The 23,224-nt window shown below is 37.0% G+C and overlaps 3 protein-coding genes across 3 annotated transcripts; 1 reads left to right on the top strand and 2 right to left on the bottom strand.

Moving 5' to 3' along the window:
- Positions 1–13: 13 nt before the first annotated feature.
- POLGAMMA2 (polymerase gamma 2) lies at positions 14–9,532 on the bottom strand. Its single transcript, XM_068483509.2, has 12 exons — positions 9,113–9,532; positions 7,648–8,524; positions 7,288–7,479; positions 5,826–6,502; positions 4,381–4,837; positions 4,150–4,245; positions 3,804–3,896; positions 3,538–3,732; positions 2,558–2,650; positions 2,172–2,384; positions 1,959–2,048; positions 14–605 (listed from the first exon to the last, which is right to left on the bottom strand). Exons 1-12 carry the CDS (start codon positions 9,226–9,228, stop codon positions 444–446), a joined length of 3,261 nt encoding a protein of 1,086 aa, XP_068339610.2. The 5' UTR covers positions 9,229–9,532; the 3' UTR covers positions 14–443.
- A 5,697-nt stretch (positions 9,533–15,229) lies between these two features.
- LOC137743588 (putative serine/threonine-protein kinase PBL23) lies at positions 15,230–18,046 on the bottom strand. The gene is made up of 5 exons (XM_068483512.2): positions 17,586–18,046; positions 16,836–17,017; positions 16,545–16,734; positions 16,043–16,434; positions 15,230–15,937 (listed from the first exon to the last, which is right to left on the bottom strand). The coding sequence occupies exons 1-5, from the start codon at positions 17,707–17,709 to the stop codon at positions 15,713–15,715; spliced, it is 1,113 nt and encodes a 370-aa protein (XP_068339613.2). The 5' UTR covers positions 17,710–18,046; the 3' UTR covers positions 15,230–15,712.
- Positions 18,047–21,189: 3,143 nt separating this feature from the next.
- Positions 21,190–23,062, top strand: LOC148693163 (uncharacterized). The gene is made up of 2 exons (XM_088679776.1): positions 21,190–21,842; positions 22,329–23,062. The coding sequence occupies exons 1-2, from the start codon at positions 21,190–21,192 to the stop codon at positions 23,032–23,034; spliced, it is 1,359 nt and encodes a 452-aa protein (XP_088535902.1). The 3' UTR covers positions 23,035–23,062.
- Positions 23,063–23,224: the final 162 nt, after the last annotated feature.

The raw sequence follows: 23,224 nt of genomic DNA, 5'->3' as shown, positions 1-23,224 counted from the left end.
AGAAGCTGTAGAAGACAGGAAATAATAAGTATTGCATCTTCATGCTCTTGTTCAAAATATACATTTTCAGTTTCACCAAAGAAAGTACAAAGGCATTAGAAGAGTGTTAAAATTCAACAGGTAGTCGACTATTTCTATATATACAAGGCCTGCTCTTCCATGAGCCTTCTTCCCCAAAGGTCTAAACCTCACATAGTGCACATCAAAGCAGCAGACCGAACCCTCTTGTAGTAATCCTTGGCCGAAATGTGACGCATCAACTCTTTGATGACCGGAAAATTTCACATCTACAGACTAAAACAACCGATTCCTCAGGCAAAAAAACCTCTTACGAGTGAAAGCACTTAGAGCAAACACCGCAAATAGCTGCCCTCCGGATGCATAACACACCAACTGTCGAGGGTCTCAAACCAAAAGGCCAATTTTGTGATTAGCCACCGCATCTACTTGCCCGCGTACCAGTTTTGTGCACACTTGGCATCAACGGCAAGGTCGACTTTAAGATTATTCTTGCCGTTGAAGGGAAAAGACATGCACTCAACAACTAATTTCTTTGCTTCCTCAGCAGAATCTGATGGCCCTTCGAGGATCACTTCATCATGAACCTGCTTTCCAGATAAAGGTTATTTCCACAATTCTTGTCAAAGCTACTATTTGTTTTGTTTAACCCTTTGATTAAACATTCAACTGTCAACCGGAAGGCACGCAAACTCGTTCAAATTCTCACAGTAATTTAAGGGTTGTATAAATGTTGCGCTAGAAAAAGAAACTTGAAAGTATTCAATGAGAAAGAAAATGCATCAAGGAACATGTGAATCCAAGATTAAACATGAAGATTTCTAACAGAAGAAATTAAGCGAGGAAAACATGATTTAGAAGGATGCTTTCAGAAATAGAGCTGGAAAAGAAATGGCGACATGTTCTGCTGTCTGATTAACTTAAGAAATGATGCATTTATTTCCACACTATACTGCTTATAACACCCTCCCTCCTTGTAAATTTCTTAAAATTTTCCATTACACCCACATCTAAATTTAAATTATAGAAATTTTTAAAACCAGGAAAAACAATTTAATGGGCCAGCATGACCGACCTCTCAACAAGGGAAGACGAGGAAAAACTGGGAAAGGGGTGAAGGAGAAAGCAGGGGAGAAGGAAGCCAATAAAATTCTTTTATTCCATAAAGAAAAGGGTAAATAAGAGTAAAATGGATAATATTTAGAGGGATACACAGTGCAAAAAAAACTACCCATCAAAACATAATATCTAAATCTTTTAAAACAACCAAATTACATACATTCAAGGACAAGGAACTGCGCTCAGATGGTCAACTAAGATGAAAATTGTTTTTGCACACATTTCTAGACATTATAAAAACTTACTGCGAAATCAACAAAGACAGAGAGCCAGATAATGTGGCTTGAAAGGGCACAAGAAGATAGTACTTCCACTTAATTTCGACGAAGGATATAATGCGAGATCAACATAGGACATTATGGGAGAGAAAACTAAGCAAACACAGAATCTAAAAATACAAATATTATGTGTGTATTTTGTTTTGACCCCCTTTACTCATATTTTTCTCACCTACCAAATCTCAGAGTATAATACCATGACATCACACTCCTTTCCACCATTTATTAGAAAATGTGTAACAGAAAATTTTACCCTCATGAAGCAGATTTTATATATTTTCCGGATGCCTTAAATCTGGGCATTTAGTACTTAAATCTGGGCATTTAGTACTTAAATCTGGGCATTTAGTACTTAAATCTGAGCATTTAGTACTTAAATCTGGGCATTTAGTACTTAAATCTGAGCATTTAGTACTTAAATCTGGGCATTTAGTATTTATAGTGCCGTGTATTCTTTTCTAGATTGATTATGAAATTCATATTTTTGCTCCTGTGTTGAATGTCTTATATCTAGTTTAATATCTAAGGGAATCAGGAGTTAACCTGTAAAAGCAGCCTCCACCCAAGTTCATTCAAACGTGCATTCTTGGATATTTCTAACATAGCACACATGGCAACATCAGCAGCACTGCCCTGTTACAGTCACACAACCAAAATCTCACATGACTACAGAGGGAGGAGAGGAAAGATGAGGGGAAGCGAGGGAACAGGAGGTGAGTGGTGGGGAGAAAAGACAAGGAAATGCTCTGGAAGAACCTGCACTGGTGTATTGATAGCAGCCCTTTCAATATGACCTCTTAGAGCACGTTTATCACGAGATACTGCTGGGAACTGGCGAGCCCGTCCAAGTAATGTGTGAACACATCTATTTTCTATAGCTTCTTTTTTACGTTCTTCTTGCCAAATAAGCACTTCTTGTCTTTCTTTGTACCACAGTTTAACTGTGTTTTCTGCTTCCTGAACCGATACCTGGAACCACATACCATAGCGGATCATTCAAATTGATAAAGAAACAATATAAATATCTTATTATGCTTCAAGCTTAGGGCATGTTTACTTGCAAGGAATGGAAATGGAAGGAACGGATTTGTTCCCATACCCATACAAAGCAAGTAAACATGCCATTAGTGTTGCAAGATTACCTTCCAATCCCGGGAAAGCCCAACTGGAGTTTTCCCATATGCAATGGAAAAGTTAAGCATTTTAGCCTTCCTTCTTTCAGAAGCAAAGTTATCCTGAATATGGAATATTATTGTACCAGAAGATAGTGGTCAGAGTAAAATCTATAACAGTAACCGCATGCAACAAACCAGATTAGACTGGCAAAAAAACAACCCCAAATATCAAAATGTTACATGCTAATAGATGGTATCTGTATTAAACTACAAAATCAATGTATCAGCCGTCCAAATTGGAAAATATGCAACATGAAATTAGGCAAAATGAATTTATATAAAGTAACAAATCAATTTTAAAGGGTGCCCACCGCATGAGGCTCTCACCAAGGGGGTCTAGGGAGCACAAAATTTAACAAAAAAAACTAGAAAACTCAAATATATAAGCTTCGTAGTTGCTAATGAAAAAAGAAGAAAAACAAATGTGTTGTATTTTCATACAATGTCTACCCCAAGTCCCATCATTGTAGGAAGAAGTATTTAATTCATTCTAAAACGAAGTTTCATCTTTTAGTTCATGGCACAGCAGTTTCATTTTAGGGAGAAGAAAACCCTTCCCGATTAAGACTAAGGCAAAGGCAATAATACTACTGAATTGTGCCTTTTACTTGCTTCATTATTTTCCAATGGTATAATACTCTAAACCTCGCCCCAAGCCCTCACCATTTAAACAAGTTTATATCCTTTTGAGACTTTCACTGTCTCAAACAAAACATTGCCAACTTCATGAAACAAAGAGGGAGCAACAGAAAGAATTATACAGCATTTTCTTCTCCAAGGTTAAATTATAATGATCAATGCTCATATTTTTTGCTTCTTTTGGCGAAGAAATCTTTCTTTTTGCTTCCTAAGGCGAAGAAATTTTCTTCTCACAAAACTCATTTTCCAACTATCATCTCAAATAAATCCTCACTACTACACTAGGAAAAAAGATTATACTGTTTTACCTTCAATAATGGAACTGGGGGTTTCTCTTCGCCAGGTTGAGGATCCCACTCAAGTAGCACTTCTTCATTCTCAACGGCATCACGAATATGCTGGTACATGTTCATTGCAGTCCTTGAATGAAAATCTCCACCAGCTTTGAAGGCATCCAACATACTTGTACAGTTGGAAAGATGAGCAAGAATCCTGAGTTCGAGCTGTCATACGAACACATCAATTAAATATTTAAAATCATGAATTAAGTAAGCAGATAATACAGACAACACACCTGTCCATAATCAGCAACAATAAGAGAATTCCCAGGTGCAGCTACAAAAGCCTGGCGGATCTTATACCGGTCTTTCTCCAAAGCAGGTTGGTTCTGAGTCAGGAGAACCAAAAAAAAAAAAAGGATGAACATGCATACCTCCCAAGTTTCCACTAGAGTTGGAGACACTGGTTACAAGCAAGATATTTAATTGAAAATCATTGATGTTTTATTAAGTGATCAGGAAACCAAGGGAAGCTGGCCATCCAGATTTCATCCTTATTGAATGGTGGATGTCTTGGATAAAGCATTGATGGCATCTACATTTAAATAGATCACAATAAAAAGTTGACAGAACTAATAATACCTGTAAATTAGGCCTCCTCGCGGACAGACGCCCCGTTTCTGTGTTGATATTTAGAGAACAATGAATTCGCTTATTCTTGCCTGATATATTACTGCTCTGTAGTAGAAATAAACCAATTTCATTGTAAACATCCACATAAATTTTCAGTTCATAAACTCAAGAATGAGGAGTTAGCTTGCCAATAGTGGAGGTTTAATAAGCATAAAAAGTATGAAATAATGGCCGAAAGACCTGCAAAGGAAGGATGAAGTTGGATATCAAGGAATCAATAGAGCAAACTTGGCATAAAGCAGCAATGGCGTGGCAAGCTTCCTTCCCTTTCCCCTTCTCCTCTTTCTCAAATGCTTTAAAAGCTGTTCCATAAGCAGATATATCAACCTCAGACACATCCTCTTGTGTTCCCAAATATTCAGCATCCACTGTCTCACAAGCATCTCCAACATCTCCCTGGTCATCATCCACAAAATGAAATTCTGAAGAGACCTTCCCAGATAAAATTTTCAAAGCATCTCCACCAACTGAAGGCCAACCACTTGCTGTGTAAATCTCAGCTGGAAGATTGGAAACAATATTATGCAGAGTAATATTGCGAAATTTTGAGGCTGTATTCTTCCCTTCTTCAATCACTCCATCAATGTTTGGAACTCTGAAAGTCTTCTCCGTTGGAAGAAACTGGTTGGAGTCCTTTCTGTAACAGGAAACAATCAGGTCAAATTTATAAAGCTTTCTTGTCTCCATCAGGCTAGGGGGAACAGAAGTAATATTCTTTTTTGCTATTATCCCTGCATTTGAATAGCGTAAAAATTAAAGATTCTATTCAAATGGGGGATAATTCAGGTTCCAAAAGACAGTCTCTAGAGTGAGTGATTGAATTTTCTTTTGGTTACGATAAAAATAGTTCCAACGGATAGCTTTGCTTTTACTAGTAGACCTCATTGTATTAGTATACCTCATCGGGACAGTAGAGGTTCATTTTCAATCATACAAAAGCACTTACCTAAAATCTTTCCTTTCTAGCCTAAGTTTTAAATTTTAACTTGATGATTAAATAAAGGAGACTGAGAGTATTTTCTTCTCACATGAATCAAATTGTCATAAAATTTCGTAACTATTTCTGCTTCCTGCGCATGTAGTCATGCTAAGCATATGCTGCCCTTAACTATTAAGACCAGCAAAGCATAGTGGTGAACAGTTCTGACATAAGATTGTAAACTTTTAACCTTTGATACTTCCTCTTATCCAGAAGAAAAGAAAAACAAAAGGACACAACTTATGAGAACTAAGCATATCTATAACCATATCATAGGATAAAATAAAGTATTCAGCTCAGAAAGCTTCTATAACAGCTGAAACTTTCAAAAGCCCAGACAAATAGCAATGGATGATAAGCTCATTATGTCAACATCACTGTAGCACTAGACTTACTAAAGCGAATACGGTGTTGAAATAAAAACGTCAAGTAGATATTACAGTTTCTGTATTTAGAAGCAAGTAAACATGGTTTGTTGACTTCCATTCCACAGTCACCAACTAAAGCTGATATAACCAAAACATCAAAATAGCATGCATTTAGTATCTTGCACCCTGTAATTTGGAGTCTACCAAAATAATTACCTACAGCAAGATAATTATAACTAAACAGAATAAATTTATCAATTGAAATTTGAAATGTGTACCTATTTGCGATCCCACCAAAGAGGAGCTGGCGTAGTTGCACATCACTTCCCACATTCATGTAGTTGGCATCAGTGCAGTACCTAGACGCCCACCTGCGAAATCTGTTTGCAGCAATCTCTTGTTCTGCTTTGGCCAACTTCTCAATCTCAGCTAAATAATCCCGATTAACCAACATTCCCTCAGTTTCCATCTTAACTAAAAGCTCACCAAATGGTCTCCAATATTTTTCATAGAAATTAAACATGGTTCCAGGTTCTGGTTTTCCATCAATTTTCCACTCCTTTTTGCTTAGTTGGTTTTTCATACTCTCATAAAGCTTCAGTGTGCTTATTGAATCTAAGGCAGAATAACAAATCCATGGTTTTCTCTTTTCCCTTTGTAGCACTTCAACAGGGTCAATAATGGTCACTTTCCCATCACTTCCATCTTTCTTCACTTTCTTCCTGCCAAATATTGTTTTCATTGATATTTTACCAATCAAATCCTTCTCATCACTCAGTTGCGCCCCAGACATGACCTTTGGGTCATGTGAAAGTGCTTCAAGAGAATAACCACCTTTTAACCGCCTTGATGAATCCCACAAGCGAGCCATGTGCATCGTGTCAGCATGGAAACCAGAAAGCTTAATCCCATAGTTCTCTATTACATGGTTATCAAAGCTATAATTATGCCAAACCTACAAAAGATAGGGGACTGTCATTGTCGAGTTTATTTCTCAACAGGCATCTTCCATGTATGGTGAAACACCAGCCAAGTAATTTTCCAGGCTAAGAGAGAAAAGCACATACCAATTAAAACAGCCAACAGTAGTCGATAAGAAAAAAGGATATAAGACCAATCTTATTAAGAGGAAAATAAAACAGAGAAGAAAGAAAATAGAGGTGAGTAGCACTTTTATATATGATTATTGGGAAAATTTTCGACACAAGGCATTGATCCTTTATCAGTCAGAAACAGAAGCGGTTCTGAAAAACAAAAAGTTCATTTAGCCTGAAGTCACTAAGGTATTGAAACATGTCCTGTGGATGAGTTTGGAACAAACTGATATTTCTATCAATTGAAAACAGCAATGACCAAAATGCATAAAGAGTACGGAGAAAATGCTCGCAAAAATAGAAAATCATTTACCAACAATAGCATTGTGCAAAGCAACAGGTAATAGTAAACATCTGATTACCGTGACTAAGTTTTTCAGAAATAAAAAGGTGGGCCTTTTAAAAAAGCTACTCCCACCCTCAATCACGGGCTCACTGCCCAGTTGTCCGTAGACGTATACAGTAAAATTTTGAGTTCCAAGCTCCAGGTCCTCAATATGAATCAAATCTGTCAAAATCCTTGTGGTTTCATTGTCGAAAAACAAAATACAGTAGTCATGTCCCGAAAGTGCCACTATCTAACGATGATTAAGTTGTTTGCAAGATGCTGTGAGTCAAGACTATCTTAAAGGAAAGAAAAAGCAACCTTTTTGATGGAGGGATCTTCGAAAAATGGAGCAAACTCCATTAAAAGTTCCTTGCCACCACCATCAAGAACATCCACCCAAATACAAGACTTCCCATTTCCGAAATCCACATCTGGTCCAGAATAGATGCTAAAACATATTATTTCTCCATGATCAACAGGTGTTTCTAGCTTCACTTCTATATTCGCCACCTGTAAAAATTCTACCATTAGCAATTGCACAGTAGCTTGTAAATAAGAAATCTTAAACACCCAATACCCAATCACACATTTATTTTAAAAGAAAAGGCAATTGAAAAAAATTACGTGCAGACAGAACTTGTATCAATCAAAGTTAAGATAAACTTGAAGCATATATACCTCCGTGTCACAGGCATGGACAAGATGCCTGTATTGATCTGTAAGCATCCTAACAATTTTTTTCGCATCAGGGACACTGTTGACAACAAGAACCTTGTCATATATGCTACTAAGCTTCTCACGAAGATCTACCTCATTTACTGCTGTAGCAGCTTTAGTTTCAGAAGGTTTTTTAGCTGACTTGTCCCTTTGAATCACATGAGCAGCATCTACATGACCATTCACCTTCTTCTCTTTAATATTGTCAATCCCTCCAGAAGCTGACACATTCTGACGGTCCTGTCCATAACCATTCACCTTGTCCACTTTTATCTTATCAACCCTTCCATAAGCTGACACATTCTGATGGTCCCGTCCATGACCATTCACCTTGTTCACCTTAATCTTGTCAATCGCTCCATAAGCCGACACATTCTGACCGCCCCGTCTGTAACCATTCACCTTGTCCGCTTTAATCTTGTCAATCCCTCCATAACCATTCACTTTGTCAACATTATTTCCTTCACCATGTGCTTTACCTGATTGTACCTCAGGAGAAGCCTCAGCCTCATGTATGTTTGCATAACTTTCACTGATTTGGTCATCAGTTACCGATGTTTTGTAAAATGAGGCTTCGGACTTTACATCCAACTTATCATCCAAATGTAGGGAACCCTCATTCCTTTCTGGCGTATATGTTTCAATATTTACTCTACAGGATATGTTACTTCCATAAGGATTTTCCTTCACCTTTTCCTTTCTCAATGCCCAAGCCTCGTGTCTCCATGCTTTTCTATTATCGTTGGATTTTCTTTCGGGATTATAGTGAACTGGGTTGAAAGGGATTGTCGGATTACCTGAAATCCCAACATCAGCCTGGGCTGCATAAGCCTGTGGTCTGCAATGTTATCAATTCCAACATCACAGGCAGCAAAAGAATAAACAGACAGTACATCAATTTCTTCCTGCATTCCAAGTATGCAAAGGAAGCACAAAACATAAAGGAAAACTTGAAAAGGAACCCGGGATTCCAATGAGTTGTGGAATTGAACTATATTTTCACATTAACAACTAACATCGAAATCCCAAAGACAACACCGACCCATAAAACAATCCGCATTTGAGTTTCCCCACTTCCTACTCAAATTCCTCCTCCAATTCACAATAAATGCAAGTAATACTACATAGTTCCCAACAAATTAGTTCAGAAACAGTAAAATTAAAATGAAATAAATAAAATTCTCCCATAGTTCCACCAAGTAATTGAAGTTTAACTACAAACCAAACATTCATATAACTTCACAACCATTTGTTTAATCCAAAACCATAAACAAAGAACCCAAAACCTTTTCTAACATTAATATGGAAAAAAAAATTAAATCCAAAAAATAAATAAAGCACATACGTATGGTGGAATATTCAAAAAACCCAAATAGAAAAAGCTAGAACAGAAAGTAGTGAAATTTGAGTGAAGATTGAAGTTCACCTGGGACGAGTCCACAGGGACCTGGACGAACGGGGACAGGAGCGGAATAAGGAGAAATAAGAAGGGCAAGATGGTCTTAAATGGCTGGTCTGGATGGAGGAGAACCCCAAAGCCATGAGGTTGGAAAGAGCAACTTTCCCCAGCTTACTGCTCCAACTGTGGCTTATAGAAGCGGCCGTCTTGCTAAGCTTTGGGTGGCAAACCTGTAAATTAGGTGGGGTTTGTGGGGGAGTTATTTGAGGTCTGGGACTAGTGGGTCTGAGTTGGAAGCAGAAGAGCAGAGCATGGCCATGAGAGAGAGAGAGAGAGAGAGAGAGAGAGAGAGAGAGAGAGAGATTGAAGGAGGTGATGACTGCAGAGGCTCTCTCTAAACCCTGGGGTTTTCTAACTCGGAAAATTTAGGAAGAAAGCCAAATATTTAGAATAATATTATATATGGCTGGCAAATATTTGTCTCTGCAATTTCTTAATATTAAAATTTGAAAATAATATACTAAATTTACGATTTTAGGCCTAAGAGGTTTGGAGTTTTTCAGATGTGCCACTTTTGTAGTCCTCTAATTCTAAACATGTGATTTATTGAATTTTCTTCTTTTCCTTAGACACAGGATTAGGCCAACTAATGTCAGTGTGCTCGCCTCTTGCATCCAAATTAGATGTTAACATATGGTATAGTTCTAGACAAGTCTATTGGGACACGGTTGAAATTTTAAAATTTTTAATTTACTTATTTCGGGTCTAGATTTGTTGAGGTTTGAACTTATGTTCGTTTTGAAATGATTCAAAACTAATTGAGCTCGATGAGATGTATTTTGTGTGTGTCTTTACTTTTATTTGTTATTTTCATTAATTTTTTAATTTCATGTCCAAAAATGAAAAAAAATATATAGTAGGTGAAAAAATATTGGGTAAAGTACAAAAAACTACCTCAACTATTGGTGTCACGACACTTTCATACCTCATCTTTTAAAATTGAAAATGTCATACCTCATCTTACGAATTTGTGTCAATGTTATACCTTTCGTTAGTTTGGCCGTTTGTTTCTCAGTTAAATGCTGACGTGGTTTGATCGGAGACCCATTTTTTATTAAAAAATAATAAAAGATTATTAAAAACAAAAAAAATCATTTAATATTATTAAAATATTAAAATAATAAAAAAAAGTACATAAAAAATAAAAAAAACCTCTCATTTCGTCCATCCCCCTCTCTCTCTTCCCCATCTTCCTGCAACCAGAAAAAAGAAGAAGAAGAAGAAGAGGAGAAAAAAAAAAAAAAAAACCCAAACCAAACCAAACCCAGTTCATCCCCCCTCTCCCCACCACAAACCCAACCCCCTGCAACCCAAAAAGGAGGAGGAAGAAGAAGGAAAAAAACAAAACAAAAAAAAAAAAAAAAAAAATCCCCAACCCAACTTGAAGGAGGAAGAAGAAGAGGGAAGAAGAAGAAGAAGAAGGGAAAAAAAAAACAACGGGAACCCAGTTCATCCCCCCAACGTGTGAAAGAAGAAGAAGAAGAGAAGGAAAAGAAAAAAAAAAAACCCAGTTCGTCCGCCCCCCCCCCCCCACTGGCACCCACCCTCTCCCCTCCACACCCATTCCCCCCTTATTTTCTCCGCGCCCAGATTCTCAACCTTCGGAATCGCCCTGGCGAAGGTTTCCCGATTCCACCTCAACGGGATTTAGGTTTTTTTTTTTTTTTTTTGGGTTGTAGGTAGTGGGTGCGAGGTTGGGTGCAGAGGGTGGGGTGCGAAGGCGGGGAGGTTGGGTGCGTGGGTGCGGGGAGAAGAGGGGGTGGGGAGCAGGGAAAACAAATTGGTTTTTTTTTTTCTCTTCTTTTTTTTCTGGGTTGCAGTTGCAGAAAGGGGAATAAGATGAAGATGGGGAGAAGAGAGAGAGGGGGGAAGGGACGGCCTGATGTTGGTTTTTTTTTTTTAATAACTTTTCTTTATTATTTTAATATTTAAAAAATATTAAATGATTTTTTTTAGTTTTTAATAATTTTTTAATTAAAAATGGGTCCCGAATCAAGCCACGTCAGCATTTAACTAAGAAATAAACGTCTAAGCTAACGGAATGTATAACATTGACACAAATTCGTAAGAAAAGGTATGACAATGTCAATTTTAAAGATGAGATATGAAAGTGTCGTGACACCAATAGTTGAGGTAGTTTTTTGTACTTTACCTAAAAATATTTCTGAGTCCACTAGCACTAGAGTTAAAAAAGTGAATATTGTAATTTTACGAATTATATAAATAATTATTAACAAATTTATTTTATTTTTCTTGACAACCTTTTTGTCCTTGATAACCCATAAAGAGGAAAAGAGGATAGAACTGTAATTTTGAAGTGACTGCGATGATTAGGGGTTAACGTTGTCTCTCCCAATTTCATATATAAATTAATTTAATTATAATGATGAGTACTTGGGGCCACTTATATTCTAATATTCTAAAATATTAAAAGTAGTTTGGGGCCACCAAAGCTAATTGCTGTACCTTGTCACTGATGATGAAACTTGGCCAATAATCGAATCATGAATAATTGCTAATTTGTTTGGTTAGAGTATGTTTAATGAACACGAACAAACTCTACTATACGAAAGTCGTATTTTCAGGAGATACTGTGAAACAATTAAAATTCTATTTTAACGAGCTAAATTCAAAAAATTCGTGGCAAAAGATGTTATAAAATAATCAATATTCAAAATAAATAGTCAAGCAATTATTCACTTCCTAAATATTAAAAAATAATCACACTTAAGAGTGGACCTTTGATCAAGGAGAATAGAAAGAGAGAGAATGTTGTTTCAGAAGGAAAGGGATCTTTTCCGAATCTCTTCCACCTAATTCTTTTTATCAAACAATTTGGATCCTTAAAAATTGATCAAACGGCTAAAAACACGAGTCCACTTTAAAAGTTATGAGAACTTTAGCCGTTTGATCAAATTTCAAGGGTCCGGATTATTTGATGAGGATGATTAGGTGGAATGGATCTGAAGAGGATCTCTTTCCATTTTAAAAAATGAGTGGGATGGGTTTGAATTGTTAATAAAAAAATTATTCAAAATTTGTTAAAATAGAAAGTGCTGTTAGAGATAAAAAGTTAAACTGAGTGGCAAAAAAATCATCATTTTTTTTTTATGGTCATCCTAACGCCAAGGGGAAAGGCCCAGTCTTGTAAGAGGCGAGCTCCATTGGTTGTTGAGAGCCTAGCGTTTGATTGGATGGAGGCAAATATATAGAAAGTCTTAAGTGGGGTGGTTGTAAATCAGTAGGTTCAAGGAGTACCAAAAAAAGTGTTAAGGGCAGTGGGACATTTACGGATAATGAGAAGCTTAAAAGATGAAGGTTGTATTACAATAAAATGAACAGTTATTCTTTACATTTAAATAGCAACTATTTACTTGCTAAATATTAAAAAATAATAATAAGCATTATGTTTTCATTACTAGTGACTTTGGGATTCATTATTGGTCACTTTATAAAGTTTGACCATTTTCAATTGTTGGGTTAAAATCTAAAATTAGGTTTTAAATCCACCTAAATTGTCTCCAACCACTGGTTCTAAAATAAGTTTTAAGATAACTTAAAATTTGGGGAGATTTAGCCCAAAAAGGGGCCAAACCATTTTTCTAGCTCACCACTGTGCGTGGACACGCCGGACCCAAGTCCAGTCTCGATGCACTAACGTGCCCGACACTCTCTTCCACACGACACAAGCGACAGGGCAATCAACGCAGAGGCCCAGCAGGTTGACGCATGTCAGTCACTTGCATGAGCAAACGGTTTTTTTTTTTTTTTTTTTTTGTGATCCAATGATTGGAAATAATGGGTCGTTGGTTGATCCTATGGTCCATATTCAAATTCTTTTTTTTTTTTAATTTGATTTACAAGCACATTAAATTCAACAATTAAGATCGAATATAGACAAATTTAACGATAAAAGAAAGATCTAAAATATTTTCATCGGGTATGTTTAGTAATTTCTCATTATTTGTCGGAATTTAAATAGTTTTTGGTTGAAATGTTTAAATAAACTTGGGTAATCTACATAAATTTGATTTTTTTTTAAATTTTACCGAAAAGTAAATTAGCCTAAATTTATTTTTTAATAATCTTAGACTAAATTTAAGTGAAAATCATTGGAGGAGGAAAACTGTTTTTGGGTTAAAATCTAAATTTTAACCCCAACTTTTGGAGTTGTTCATAGGGTTAGGGCTAGAATTTTCCTAGGATTAGTGTTTTCATGCATGTTTAACTTCAGACATTTGCCGTATTTTTTTAAATCAAATTTACAAATTAAATTATGTAGTTGTTGATGAATGGATTGTCAAGTATTGATTAACGTGTCTATTTTATATTGATGACACATTATTTAGTTTGTAAATTTATTTTAAAATTTTGATATCTCTAACGTCACTCTCTTTTAAATGGTAGGGGAAAAATAGTGCAAAACCCCAGTGTTCCTTGGCGGGAAATCCTGGCACTGTAAAAGTCAGCAAGCGGCAAACATAGTTTGTCTGCCACCGAACTTTACTAACACAAACAGTACCTGCTGCATCCATTTGACAGCACCATTTTTTATTTGAACTGGACACACAAAAACCTTATAATATAATTCGTGCCTTTTTCATTTCCCGATCAACAAAGTTCATCTCATATTTTTAATTATAGAACTTTCACACACTATCTTATTTTCATGTTCATTCCCTGTTTATTTCTTGCATTCAATTTAAATAATGTAAATGAAAATAAAAATAAAAAATAACTAAGAATCATAGGAAGAGAAAATAATGTGTAGAAATCATTTTTTTTTTTTAATATTGAAGAATAAAAATGCATGGAATTTGACATTGGTGCAACAATTAGCACACAACTGAAAATAATCTTGAAACCAAATGAATGAAATCATGCTATTTATGCATGTTGTTCTAAAAATCTCCACCTAGTCCCCATTTAGGCTTTAGGTGGTTGGTCACCTCTTCGGATAATTTCTAGGCATTTGAAAATTAAGAAAATGTGCCTAAACCTCCTTAGACGTCTGTCTAGTCCGCCTAGGCGTCTGCATAGCCCGTTTGGACTTGCGTAAGCACTCACCTAAGTCCCAACTCTCATTTAGACAAAAAATCGTCAAATTTCATTTTAGATTTTGTTTTTGTTAAATAAATTGTAAGAGACTTGTTGAATACTTATATGAACATTCATTATTTGTTTGTTCCCCATATTTTCAACATGTTAAAACACTTTAATCTATATGTCATTTTATTTTGTGTATCCTAATACAATTATGCATTTTTATAAGTATAAATAGGCACTTATTTATACAAATATGTAATAAATTTACTTAAATTCGCATAGTCACTTAGACCCCACCTAGCCAGTAGCCGGTAGACGCTAGCCTTCAACCCACCACCCAATTAACGCTTAACATATTTTAGAACCTTGTCTATACATCAATCTACACAAAAATAAATACACACGTGCACCCTAGTTCCAGCCTCACTCCTTTAACTGGGGCAAGCTTGTTCTCTTTTTGGGCCATTTGGGCCTACCTATTCAAAGTGCCTCACCCTTCCCCAATTATTTAATTGAGATAAGGTTGATAAAAAAGAACCGAATTGCATATTAACTACAATCAAGTTTTGAAAAAGCATAATGCTTAGTCACAAATACTTTTATCTAATTCGACTTGTCATGATATTTTGGTAGGTATCACTCATGACTTGTGAAATTAAATTAACTTATAGTTAATTTCACTACCAGTCTTAGTCTTAGTTAAAACCTAAGAGGTCACACACCTATGGTAGTACTAACAATATTATATGAATAATAATTAAACAATTAATTGTAATTATATATACTATAGTGAATTGTTAATTATATAGGATCAAAATACATGAGTTTATTGGACATAGGGGTGGGCATGGGCATAGGCGGGGCCCAAATATTGCCATATCAAATTTTCAATATGGATAAGTTTCTCACCCTCCTACACTCCTTTAATCCTTCATGCACACTATGAATCAAACACACGTAAATATTTGTACTTTATATTGAGGGGTAATGATGGCTGCAATTTGACATTGTTACAACAATTAGCACAAACTGAAAGAGTTGTCGAAACCAACTAAACAATCATACTATCTTTGCATCAGTTTGCACAAGAATTAAATGCATATGTGAGTTAGGCCAGTTGTCTAGGACCATGTTTCCACTACATACATCTTAGTTCGAACCTCGCTCCCATTTGAATTGGGGTAAGCTTGTTCTCTTTTTGGGCCATTTGAGCCTGCCTAGTTAAACTGCCTCACCCTTCCCCTATTCTTTTATGATCAAACTTACAATTCTTGTGTCACAAGTCACAACTTCTAATCAAAGAATGATCACCAAAAATCTCACCAGCATGCTAACACCAAAAGTGGATAAAAGAAGTGATTTTTCGGTAATGGCACGAAGTTGGTATTTTACAGAGCAGCCTAGCTAGCTACAACACAACATGATATGATCACATTTCGATTTCATGAAACATTAGAATCCATAGGCTCCTTTTCTCATCATGTACCCTCCTTACCCTCAACACTAGCACCATGAGTAGTGTCAGACATTTTTATCGCCATTCGTATCATCTGCTTCGCCATCTACAGCTAAATACTCTAACGCCGTTACAACGTCACTGATCAGTGGTCGTGTAGCAGCTTCTTCTTGGAGACACATTGCTGCAACAGCAAGAGCTTGGTAAAGACCCTTGATATGGTACTTCCCTTCTAGCAATGGATCTACCATTAATGTAAACTTCCTTCTGTCTTTAAATAATGGTTGTGCCTGCGAAAAATCATGTTATTAATTTGAGGGGAAGTTGGCCATTATAGGAGGATTTCAAAGAGTTCTGCCGAAATAGCTTGAGAGGTTTTAAAATTATGGACATACCCAAGTAACTAAATTCTGCTCCTCAGTTGGTCTGTTACTGTCTATGACTCTCCGTCCTGTGATTATCTCCAAAAACACAACTCCAAAGCTGTAAATGTCGGATTTCGTTGTCAACTGCCCTGTGAGTGCATATTCAGGTGCACAGTAGCCATAGGTCCCCATCACCCTGGTCGATACATGAGTCTTACCCCCGGTTGGACCTAACTTTGCAAGACCAAAATCGGAGAGTTTTGGATTGAAGTTCTCGTCCAAAAGTATGTTGGATGCTTTGAAATCCCGGTATATCACAGGGGGATTCGCTTGTTCGTGTAAGTATTCAAGTCCTTTTGCTGCCCCTGCTGCAATTTTCATCCTAGTATTCCAATCCAAAGGCTTTTTTCCTGGAGCTAAATCTGAGATCCAAAGTTTTGTTGTTGATCAGAAAACAAGTGTTAAGAAATGTTACTGATATATACTTAAGTGCCTGGAAAGTGCAAATGCAAATAAGTAAATTGGTGCTTACCAAGAAGATGGTCCTCTAGGGATCCATTGGCCATGTACTCATACACCAAAATCCTCTGATCGCCATCTGCGCAATACCCAACCAAATTGACGAGGTAGGGATGGTGAAGAAGACTTAATATCAAAACTTCTACAAGGAACTCTCTGTTTCCTTGGAATCCATTCCTGTCTAGTTGCTTAACAGCAACAACCTGAAACGAGCGAACAGTAGGGGTTATGATTCAACTAAATTATTGTATGTTGAGGGGAAAAACAAAAGGATGGAAGGACGAGAGATGGATGGAAATAGTACTTGTTCTGTGACATCAAGTTTCCCTTTGTAAACCCTCCCAAAACCGCCTTCGCCTATCAAGTTGTCTGGATGGAAGTTGTTAGTTGCAACACAAAGTTCTCGGAAAGCAAAAATCTGAGCCGAAATATTTCCTTTGCCAACCTTTGCTATCTCTTCGGCTATGTACTTCCTCCTGCTGCTGTCTGCAGGTTAAAATTCTCAAACTTAGAGGCCAACAGTTTGAACTAGCTGTTCCACACTGCCAAGTATTACTAGTATACCAGAAATTATATATTAGGATCTGCAGCCAACTTTCAGTTTCAGAAGATTGGACAATTTGTGATAAATACAACAAGGAGAGAAGGTCGATTTTTATACGGTAAAACCAATCTTAGCCTTCAAAAGGACAAATCTCCATCAAACCAAAGGCAAATAAATTGGGGATATTTCAAGTAAAATCTTCCACATCACATAAAGATAAATACATGTATGTTTACGTACATATGTAAATAAAAAAAACTGATAAATTGCAGCCCTTGAATATGAATACATGATTGATAGACCAAAGTGTTCAAAGGCATCATAAATCTTTGATATTCGAATGCATGATATAATCCCTAACATGATTTAACGATTGGAAAGTAAGTCCTCGTCGCAGATCCATTCCCTATTAGAGATTAATCATGTATATTATACGTATGTATGTATGTCATTTAATGTAATGGCGTCATTTGATTTTTAGGGAAGATATACGGCAAGAGAAGAATTTACCTGTTTTGAAGGAAATGTTAGCAAAAGAGGCTAAAGTTTTGGTGTCATGGTATTCCTTGATACTCTTTTTTAACGACTTCCTGGTGATTTTCTCTTCTGACATGCAACATTGGAAGCAATTCATCTTTTCCTTTTGCCTCGTCAACTCTAATCCGATCGCAACCACTTTCAAATTGTCATCCCAAATCTTGCATGGATTCCTCGAAAAAACCACTCATAACATACCAAAAGAACTTCAAAACTTTGGTACACGACTCGATCCGAGAAACCAGGAAGTACAGACGAAACAAGCCTGAGAAATTGGTTAGACAAATGGGGGATATCGATATGATATGTTACAAAAACACCCTCGGCTCTGGAAAAACCAGAAGGCTAGTTTCTGGTCCTTCAAGAACCAAGAGCTTGATCCCGCACATTGTTTCTTTTGCTTGCTCTCTCTATCCAAACCATTGCGTTCGGACAGCCAAAACAAACTAGGTCAAGTTTGCTAAATATAGAGGGACAGCCAGGCATTCTATTTTCTTTGACAATAACAAAAATGGGTTTTGTTTTTTCAATATTAATTTGTTCTTCTATTTGTGTTAAGAGAAACAACCTCCTATTATTTCCATTACCAAAAGTTAACCTTTCCTTTAATTGGCAAAAATCCCACAGTGAATTTCCAACCAAATCCTCATTTATCTTCCTAGCAATTTTCTGGGGATGTAACAAAAAACAACTTTGTTTAGGGGTGTCGGATCATATCATTTCTAGGGTGCTTCTCACAAAAGCACGGGACTCCCCTGAATTTGGTCTCACCTGATCCAACGCTAATCCCACCTGGTGTGAGAGCTCCTTACAGAAGTTTCTAGATCCAGTGAAGCTTCTATCGGACAAGATTAAAAATTAATAAAACAACCCAAGGGTGAAATCAAAATGAGAGGATCAAAACGGCAAGTCAGCACACATTTCAGTTCTTTTATATCTAAAATCTATCCTGGATTATAGAACAGTCTTTGCCAACAATTTATATCAAACAAACTTGTTTCGACCATCATAATTTCAATTTAATAATAATGAACCATTGTGGCCTAAGGATTTTGTTTCTCTTTTGGGTTTACCCCCAGAAGTTTCTCCACATTCGCAACCCTTGTTAATAATCCAACTATCTGAGTTTGATACGTAGCACTCTCCATGCAGTCATCAGGCTTTGTTTTCTTTACTTCTTCCAGAGCACCTTTTTTTGTTGTTCGTGTTCATGGTCGTCAAACCCCCATAGGATCCTGGAGAGATCCTTCAGGCTTTGTTAATAAAAACAGTTCTCACAAGAGGCAGATTAATTGATTTAGAAGTTACTTTGTGCCACCAGGTGGCCCTAGGCTCGTGTCGCGAGGTTTAAGAGCTTTCGGGGGGACTCTCTATCAGGGGTTGAAACCTCTCCACAAGTGCAAGAACTGAAACGGTCCAGTAACCACAACCTCCTCCCCACAGGAAAGAGCTTGCTTCTTCAGCAAGCTAAGTCTCTGTAAAGACTTGGAAGGACTGGCGGGCGCAAGAGCATCCCTCTTCCCCTGTGACAAACATGCTTGCAATTGGAAAAACATTCTTACCAATGCAATCCTCAGGAAGAGAAGCAAAAACAAACCTTCGTAGGCACAATGACAGGAAAACTACATGTTCGCCATAAATGAGGAGACGTGTTGAGAATAAGATTCTACATTAATGATAAGAGTGATCTTAAGTATGCTTATAAGTAGTTGGGCTACTTTCCATATTGCCGATTAGTTTTATCGTGGAACCTCAACATTCTTCACAACCCAATAACCACATTCTTGTTGTGTTCCCTTGATGTCATATCCGGAGCTCAAAATTGCGTCATAAATTTCAGACTAGTTCCAGATGGAGCAGTTTTTACTGGCCAACCTGTCGACCCATTCGCTCCACTTTACCTAGCGAATCTTCCATCCTTTGAAGAACACCTTCGACGGACATTGCTAGAGGTCGTGAGGAAAGACCTCTCAGAGTACTGCGGTTTTAGGGGACCCACTGCGGTAGTGAAATCGGTTAGCGTGGCTTTAAGAACCTTGTGAGTCTCCTCTTTTGTTTGTGACTATGTTTTGGAGAGACCATGATTTCCTCTCTCTGTTCTTATATGCGGCGTGATGATGATGCTTCTGGTGCTGCTTTGTCTGCTGCCATTTTTTCAGAAAGTTAGGGACGAAGAAGAAGGAAGACGAAGAGGGTAGGGAGAGAATACAAATTTTGAAATTTGAACTACTCACTGCGCACGGTACATGGCCCGATAAAATAGATTAGTGCTACACTTACTATTTACTTGTACTATCTTTCTAATAGATGTACGGTCCGCCAACGCATGTGGATTTCATTTCTATTAGAGCAGCTCCAGTGTGGGCAATAACCTTGTGGACTAACTGCAAATCCAATCCAATTGCCTTACAAAGTGGCGCCAGCCCATTTGGGCTATTGGGCTAAGGGGAAGCCCGTTGGAAAGCTCTAGTGGAAGTCCAAGGCCCGAGTGCCTAAGGGGGGAGTGATGCAAGGCTGACGTCAGCCGCGTTCTAAGAAAATTTGCCTCAGGCCTGTTGACAAAGATATCAAATTTTAAACCTAAAATTTAAATTTGAAGGTTTATATGGTATTTTGACATCTTTTAAAGTTTTGCTCTTCATCCGATATGCCTAAATTTAAACATAAAACAAAAAATCATATTACTTTCCTTGCATTGGGAATGAAACAAAATGAATTAAAAGGTATAAAACTATTTAATATTGCATTGATAATGAAAAAAAAAATCAAAAACAAAAAACAAAAAACAAAAAGGCAACGCCTTAAATCAATAAACAAATTAATCAAAAGAATTTAATAATTAATTAAATTTTTTTTGAAGGCACTGTCAAATTTGGCAGCAAGGAGAAGACATGTCTTTTTATGTTATGCCACATCAAATTTGACTTCTCAGTTGGAAAACATTACTGCTTTCTTTTATTACCATTATTGCTGATTTATACATTTAGACATCTCATTTGGAAATGCTTTTATGAAGACTAAATTTGTAAACAAAATTTTGAAAACTTAAGGACATAAAAGTTAATGATTGATTTATTACTTAAGCGTTGATAAATGTGCATATTTCTATTGTTGACACATAATTTACTTTACAAATTTAATCTTTCTACCATTATCCTAAAATGAGTGAGAAAATATGGTAAATAAGTGTGCACTTAATTTAAATTCATGCATTTTTTTTCACTATCTTATTAAATGAGTTTGAATTTTGAGATTTATGTTTATCCATTACACGAATCTTAAAATTTAACTCATCTAACGGTGATTAATAGGATGGTAAATATATACCACACTAAATGATGGTGAACAAAAAAAATGCTACCGGGTTTCATGTTGTTTTTGTTTTACGTAGAAGCCGTAAGGGCGCTCTAAACGGCATACGATTGGACGTTCGCGCTCATATAAACCATTTTTCGTATTATTCAATCGAACCCCCTTTCACACTTCTTTTGTGCTTGACCTGAGGTTTTATTCAAACCCATAAAACTGAAAAGAACAAAAAAACGAGAGGGATAGTGAGGTCTTGAGCTTTGGTGAGATGGAGAACCCACCGGAATCAATGGTTGAAGAAAGGGAGGAGTTGATGGTTCCGCCATCCGGCGGAAACCCCTTTCTTAAAAAAGCTTACTTTCTAAAACCCACTTTGCCAATTTCCACCATTGATGAACTTCCTTTTGAGGTCCCTCACAGTTTCTCCTCCATCCCTTCCCGTTTCGAGCCAAAGAAATGGCCTTTGCAAGTTGAGTTCCACGGATGGAGACAAGGAACAAAAGATTGGAAATCCTGGGTTGATCAAATGGCTTCTGTGCACCAATCTTCATGGAAGGCGGTTGGTATTTATGAAGCAATCCTTAATTCAACGTACCAAATACGAAGACAAAACAGTTTGGTATACGGGCTTGCAGAGAAATGGTGTCCCGAAACCAATACGTTTATTTTTCCATGGGGTGAAGCAACAATCACATTGGAGGATGTCATGGTTTTAGGCAGTTTCTCGGTTTTGGGGGACTCTGTTTTAAGCCCTCTCGAAACCACACAACTTAAAGAAATTGAAGAGGAGCTACTAGAAGAGAGAAAGGAATTTTACAGGAGTCCGGCTAAGAAGTCTAACACAAGCTTGTGGTTGAAGAAGTTCATTAAGAGCGGGCACAAATTTGAGCATGAAGCATTTCTTGTGTATTGGTTGTCGAGGTATGTTTTTAACCATAATGATGTAACACATAGACCTGTATTCTCCATAGCAATTCATTTAGCTAGGGGGATTAAAATCGCTCTTGCACCCGCTGTTCTTGCTAGCATTTACAAAGATTTGGGTTTGTTGAAAAGGAAAATTGTAGCTTCAAACCAATTGGAAATAGGAGGTGCTGATTTACAAGTCACCCTTAAGTCGCCATTCCATTTACTTCAGGTTTGGGCGTGGGAAAGATTCTTGGAACTTAGGCCAAAGGCGAATGTTATAAATTTTGGTGAGACAAGATTGGCTAGATGGGATAAATTAAATGGCATGGAAGTTGAAAACTTGAGAAAGGTTTTAGATTCAGCCGGAGGAGATTTCGAGTGGCGCCCTTACGCCTTGGATGTCATTGAGAACTTGCATTTGCCTAAATACTATCCACAAAAGGGAACATGGGTTTTGGCTGGTTCTGATTCAAATGACGAATTACTGTCATTCATTAGATGTTTGATAGTAAGTGAGCTAGTTGGTCTTGGTACCATTGAGCACTACCTACCGCATCGTGTAGCTATGCAATTTGGATTTGATCAAGACATTCCATGTTCTATTACGCGACTTTTTCACAATTCTGATACAGCCTGGAAGTATTACAACAATGAAATCAAGAGTGTGAAATTATATCTTCCATGTAGGCTTTTCGAGGCCGATGTTAGCATAAAGTATACCAAGTGGTGGAAGAAATCAGTGTCTGGCCTTGAAGATGCAAGTGAAGCTGCTAGTCCACAGAAAAAGAAAGCAAAGGGTACCGATCGGTCGCCATTGATGGTTAACCACCCCATTGTACCTCCTGGGTTTGCTCCGAAATGCAACATTATGGAAGCTGAAGATCCTATGGATGATGATGATAAGCTAACAATATCAGGAGTTTTGAAAAGAAATAAGAAGTATGAGAATTTTGTGATTATACAAGATAGTGACAGTGAGAAATTATCAGGTGCAGTTTCGAGTTTGGAATCTAAAATTGCAGGAGAAAGTTCAGTTTGTACCAAGTCAGATAAGGACAATGGAAGAGTCGTTGGTAAAGAATGTGCCAGCAGTAGACCTTTATTTGAGAGCCGAGTTTTGGAGTTTGAGAAGCGAGGTTCAGAGATTACAGCTAGGATTAAGAGGCTTGAAAGCATGCTAGATGAGTTAAATGCAGATGTGTAGCGGAGCAAGTTTTAGGAGAATGTAACGAAATATGGCTCTCCTATCAGTTGGTATTTCCAAACCTTGTTATAACTTATAATTTACTGCATTTTTGTCTAAATCAGTGATGAGTGCATTCTTTTTTCTTCTTTCATTACTCATGTTTGCAAAATTTTGTGTTCAATTTTTTCATCCATTTAACGTTCGGTGT

This window comes from Pyrus communis, chromosome 11 (assembly GCF_041283825.1).
Source record: "Pyrus communis isolate YQ-2024b chromosome 11, ASM4128382v1, whole genome shotgun sequence".
In the NCBI taxonomy this organism is placed as follows: domain Eukaryota; kingdom Viridiplantae; phylum Streptophyta; class Magnoliopsida; order Rosales; family Rosaceae; genus Pyrus; species Pyrus communis.
This window is presented reverse-complemented; position numbering and strand designations above follow the sequence as displayed.